At 36.3% G+C, this 6,000-nt stretch overlaps 1 protein-coding gene across 1 annotated transcript; it reads right to left on the bottom strand.

Moving 5' to 3' along the window:
- Positions 1–220: 220 nt before the first annotated feature.
- On the bottom strand, positions 221–2,129 carry LOC145689474 (zinc finger MYM-type protein 1-like). The gene is made up of 2 exons (XM_081763644.1): positions 1,355–2,129; positions 221–1,200 (listed from the first exon to the last, which is right to left on the bottom strand). Exons 1-2 carry the CDS (start codon positions 2,127–2,129, stop codon positions 221–223), a joined length of 1,755 nt encoding a protein of 584 aa, XP_081619770.1.
- Positions 2,130–6,000: the final 3,871 nt, after the last annotated feature.

Below are 6,000 nucleotides of genomic sequence, written 5' to 3'. Positions count from 1 at the left end.
GGGATACTATTTATGGGTTCGAAGATGGACTTTTATATGTAATACATATGAAGAATGCCAAGTACATTTTTTTACATTTTTATACAGTGGGCCCTCATTTCAGTTTAGCAGGGTGGGCCCTATGGTTGCCAGTCCGCCCCTGGTCTGTGAGCATTTTTGGAACCAAAGAGTTTGATTATATTGTCAAAAAAAAAAAAAAAAAGTCAAAGCTCTTTTATGTTCAATAGCAATAATACTCAAGTTTGAAAGTCTTTCTTGTGTCATGGTGCTTCTTAAGTAATTTTTTTATAAACTTTAGTTTACTAAAACTTTTTTCACCTGAAGCTACTGTTACGGGGAGAGTTAAAAATATTTTTAAGGCTGTGGTCAAATTTGGATATCCGTCCTCAAGCCTATGCTCGTAGATGAGATTCATGAGTCTCGCTGGCGGCGCAGCTTTCATGTTGGCATCTACTATAAACGCGTCGTGCTTAAAACTTTCAATTTCCTCAAGAAATTCGTCTTCATTTATGTCGTCCATGTAGGTGTCTGCTAACTTTCTCGCTGCTGTATGTAAGTCGTTCATATTCATTTTGTGGATGTTACTACCATTTAGAAAGCTAAATTTTTCATTGATTTCTTCCAGAGATCGAAACCGGATTTTTAATTTACCAATTATGTTATCAACGATCTCAAATAAAGCAATTCTAAGTATATCTTTCCCTGATAGGGCGACACTTTCATCTTCGCAGCTGTCGTCAAACATTTTTTTTTTTCTTTTCTCTTCCAATTCAGCAGGTATCCTAATCTTCTCAGCAATTAATTTAGCTTCTTCAGTAGCTTTGGATGGAGCATTATCTCTGATCGCTTCCAAGAAGTTAATAAGGCCATGAATATGTTTGACTGACTCATCTACTGATATGTCATCTCTTTGAAGAAACTTATTTACACGATCGATTTGTTTAAGAATTCTATACCAAAAGCAGGTCATTACAATGAATTCGAACTTACTAATGTTTCCTTTCAAATTTCTGGCTTCGGTCTTTGTCTCAGAAGTGCAGAGGCGGTTGAGTGCTAGTTCATCCAGGGCTTCGCAAATCTTGTCAAAATGTTCATATAAAACTTCAACAGCTTCCTCTTTCGATGACCACCTGGTGTTACTTTGAGATTTTAAGGAAAGTGGTACATGTTTTATTAAAACTTCCCATCTAGATGTAGAGGCTGAAAAAAATGTATACAAACAATTTAGAGTACTGAAGAATGTGTGAGCTTCGGGTGATATTTCTGCAGCATGTGTTCCAATTAAATTCAGTGAATGCGCTGTACACGGTACAAAATATGCAAGTTTGTATTCCTGGAGTATCTTCGACTGTACCCCTTTTATAGATACCAGCCATATTGGCCCCATTATCGTATGACTGCCCTCTGCAATTCTTCATATCCAAGCCATCCTTTTCTATTTTGTCCAAAATCTCTGTAGTCAGACCTAATCCTGTCTTGTCACTAACGCTAAGAAAGTCTATGAAGCTTTCTAAAATTTCTGATCCGTATTCCGTCATTTTCACATAACGAATTATTTCTGTCATTTGTTCGTTATGACTGGTATCAGGGGTTGTATCAAAAATTGAGAAATATTTTGCTTCTTTAACATCGTTCAGTATATCCTCTTTTATTTTCCCTGCTATAATATCCAGGAACTCGTTTTGTATTTTCCATGAGAAATAGCTCAACTGTCCTTTCTTATGCCTTTCAATATGTTCTCGCAAATGAGCATGGTAGTGAGAAATTAATTCAATTGTGTTAAGAAATTTTCCGCTTCTTGGATCGCTAAAGTCAAGTTGTTCTTGTGACACCCTAAACGAACTTCCTTGTTTAGCTAGAAATATGACAGCATCGACAACACAACGCAGTACTTCCTTCCAGTGATTTTCCTCTTTTACTATTTGATCTTGAAGGTTCTTGTCTATTCCACCTTTTGCCAGAGAACACTCGAGAGCTTTTTGCGAATTTTCGTGAAGTGGAATCTTGTTACTGAGTTTTTTTTTTTTTTCAATTCGTAAAGCCCTCTTCTTTAGCCAAAAATGACAGAGTTGCATTGGACTCTCGAGAAAGGTGAGAAAATAACCTACAAGGAACACAATACAATGCATTTTTTAACTGGCTATAAGCTAATACGATGTCCATTTGGTAGGACCTTGTGAAACTAATCTTCCGTGAGGTTTCGGCCGTCTCTTGCACTCGCACTTAAATAAGGTATAGCTGTAATTTCTGTTCTCATTTTTGTAATATAACATCTCTGAGAGTCAGAGATATTACTAGGCCAAGTTCCAGGGTCTTGAAAGTCTAATTCAGAATCATACTCACTGTGCGGAAGCTCCTGATTATCTGCTGCAATTACAGTTCCATCCAGGATCTGATCTAATGCTGTTGCACTGGAACCACAGCTGGCAGCAATCCTTTCAGGTATATTCTCATTTCCCATCTTTTCATAGCTCGAAAAATCGGCCTTCTTCTTGAAAATATACGTCGGAACCTTCACATGGTCCTGGGATATTCTCGGATTTACCGGAAAAGAAACAGTAACATTAATCGCAAGAAACTGCTGAATGAAAACACGCGTAATTGATTTGCTATGTGTGCTCTACATAAAAAGAACATATTTTAAATAAATGGACTACGCTGATCACCGAAAATATCATTGATTCATCTCCATCACGCTTTTTTTTTTTTTTTTTTTTTTTTTTTTTTTAAGCCTCGGTGTTGTTATATCTAGCTAAAATGAATCTTTGAGCCGTGTCTGGAGTTCATTAAAGAAAGAAAGAAGCGATTCCTAACACAAACCGAAAAAATCCAGTAAACTTAATCCGAGAAACACCTTTACGCATCAACAAGGTGCCGAAAACATGCGAAAATTAAATTTCGTCCTTATTTGTCCAAAACTATTGGTCGTAGGGCTGATACAAGAGGTGATCATAAAGATCAATAATACTCTACTCAATGGTTCAACTATTTCATAGTACGGATTCTTTTTAGCACATCCTTTTTCCACCAACCCCCAGTCACTTATGATACGGTTCTTAAATAGCTTATAGGTAGATATTTAAATATATATATATATATATATATATATATATATATATATATATATATATATATATATATATATATATTTCGCGACCTTCATATATACCTCTCGGAATCCACTAGAGACCTCGATCCCTCGTTGAGAACCGTGCTCTATTCCCCTATTAAAATATTTAATTTACAATCCTGGGTTAGGAGAAAGACAAAGGAGGTCCTAAACAGAGATTCTTTTCTGCACAGAATTGCCGAGATATAAAACAACATCTTTCAGGAATCTACTTTGCCTTTCTCGCACAAGACTGTAAGTTGGATATTTGGATACAGAATTGCTAACTTCCTTGACGATCAACTATCAGATCAGCTCTGCGACTGAGAGATTTCGAGAAATAAGGCTCCAAAGATTATTTTCCCACAATTTGGACACCTTGTTTCCCCACAACGGCCAGTTTCGACCCATATGTATTGGGTCTTTTAATTCTTGATTTGATGCCAGGAATGTACAGCCTGTGGACGGTAAATTTTAATTTTCATTAATAGGTAAAGGTAAGTGGTAAATATATATAATTTTTAGTTTTCAATAATAATAATAATAATAATAATGCAGGTTTCTAGATTCTTAATCGAATAGGAGAATGCTTAGATTCAAGGATTCATAAAGCATTACTGCACTGTCAGTTGGCTTCACATTGTAACACAAGGAGATGCAGTAGCTGTCCATCAGTCATCTAAAGATATGTGGTAAACATTTTTTTTACTTATTAAGATCTGAGTTAATTCACCATAAATTATTATTTAAAATTAATTACTCAGTCTTGTTTAGTTTTACTAGGGAGCGTTAAAGAAAAGTCTTCAACTTACCTTTAGTGTTGTCGCTTAACCAAGATGTCAAAAAGGAGGATGATCGATACGCAGCTTCACTTCTTTCTTTTGCTTTCTTCCTGTATGCCGCTCCAGATGGTTTCTTCGACATTATTCACTGATAGATAACAATTCAAATTGCCTCGAAAAGCTCTCAAGCAAAACTAATAGACAAAACTGCATACAGCCTTCACTTGCAAAACCCCTTGCTATTTAGGCGTACAAGAAACAATTAAATACACCGAGGCGTGTAACTTATCTGTTCCGCCGCAAAACTGCCCTCTAGTTTAAAAATATTACAGCAATTGCGTAACATTGCAGGGGGCGCGTCTGAGCTAAACCCTTCAACCACCAGCAAGCAAGAACAATCGGTAAATTTTCGCCCCCGCTCCTATTGATAACAGCATTGTAAACTTCAGAGCTGTTCTCAATGGAATTATCCAAACTTTTTGTGGTAGGAAAGGAGGGGGGGGGGGATTCTATGTGGTTGTCCAAGGGAACAAATGCATGCAATATTAGGTTTATAATGTATGACATAACACCTATTTAGATGAGACTCTGTCTATATATATAATCAACGAAAAGAGATCCCATGGAAAAGGCCAAGTAAACTTTTAATTTCTTTTAACCTCTAGAATAAGTTCCTCGAGGGAAAGGGTGCGATTTTTAAAAGAATTCATATATCTTCTTTCCGGCGCCCCTCCAACCACGCGCCCGGGGCACGTGCCTCCTCTCCCCACCCCCTAGTTGCAGCCCTGATGGGCGGAACTAAAAAAAAAAAAAAAAAGATAACATCTATTGATCCCAGATCCCCTATGTCGCAATCCTAACAGGCTGGAAACGGAACAAGACTTCCATGTGACTTTAGATATCTATAAAGATGAAAATCTATTTTCTTTAAATGCTGAAATATATAGAAAGAATATGCAAAATTTTTAGTCTATAAATATACGAGATAAATACAAGATATACAACAACAATACTAAATATATATAAACCTTTGAACAATTGAAACAAAGCTGATTTTTCTTATATCTATTTAGTATTACAAAATTATACAACTATACATATTTAATTACATATATTGATATATAGAAGTTTACCCTTTATACATATGGTAAATACTGGAATTCATGAGAAATCCAGCAAGTGGGCCAGAAGGGGACGGTTGCAGGAGGTAGGAATACTATGGCTTGGGTTTTGGTTTGTAGTATTTTGTTTGTGTTAATTGGAGTTTTCTGTAGTAAGGAAGTCGGTGTTGTCCTCAAATTGAAAAAGGTTTAGGTTATTTAGAAATTACGGGAGATCGGCAGCATGCAGTATGTAAACGACAGGCGATAGAGCAGAATCTTGCAGAATTCCACAATGGAGAAAAATATAATGTGAGAAGAATTCATTAATGGTGACGTATATTATTCTGTCGGTTAGGAAGCAGTGTATGAGTCGAATATAGTTGTGGTTAAAAAGAAGTTCTGAATCAGTCTAGCGTGCTAGACTTTGTCGAACGCTTTTTCGAGGTTGAAGGTTACAAGGCAGGAGGGTTTTGATCGGTTAAACTGATTGTAGATTGCGGTGCTAAGATTTAGGAATTGGTCAAGGATGCTATAGTTGGGTCGGAAGCCTGCTTGCTCTTGTCTCTACATTGTGTGTGTGGACAGTGCCACGCAATTCTCTTACTCTCTCGTGGTCCTTGTCTAACACACAACTCTATGCAAAGTAATTTCTTTGGATATTCCACACCATTTACTATATATGGATGACTCACTATAAGACTTAGTAAAACCACTCTTAGTTTACTATGAAAGAATAAGAAGAGAGAGATTTATTTGTTATATAAATAACTACATCGGACTTAACTATTTCTCGGAATTCAATCAATTCTTCTTCCTTAGCCTTCCACTGTACTATCCCGACCGTGCGCATCATAAATTTATAAAGGCATCTTGTCATTTACCTTACTCTGATGGACTTCCTTCTCTTTCGTTTAACTAATCGAGAAAGTAGGTTTTTGCAAATTGGCTCATTAACATAAAATTTACTAATTGTCTAGGAGTAAAATTGCATGTTCATAAATCTAAG

This window comes from Thermobia domestica, chromosome 7 (assembly GCF_964235325.1).
Source record: "Thermobia domestica chromosome 7, izTheDome1.hap1.1, whole genome shotgun sequence".
Taxonomy (NCBI): domain Eukaryota; kingdom Metazoa; phylum Arthropoda; class Insecta; order Zygentoma; family Lepismatidae; genus Thermobia; species Thermobia domestica.
Note: the sequence above shows the minus strand (reverse complement) of the source record. Positions and strands in the feature narration are given on the sequence as shown.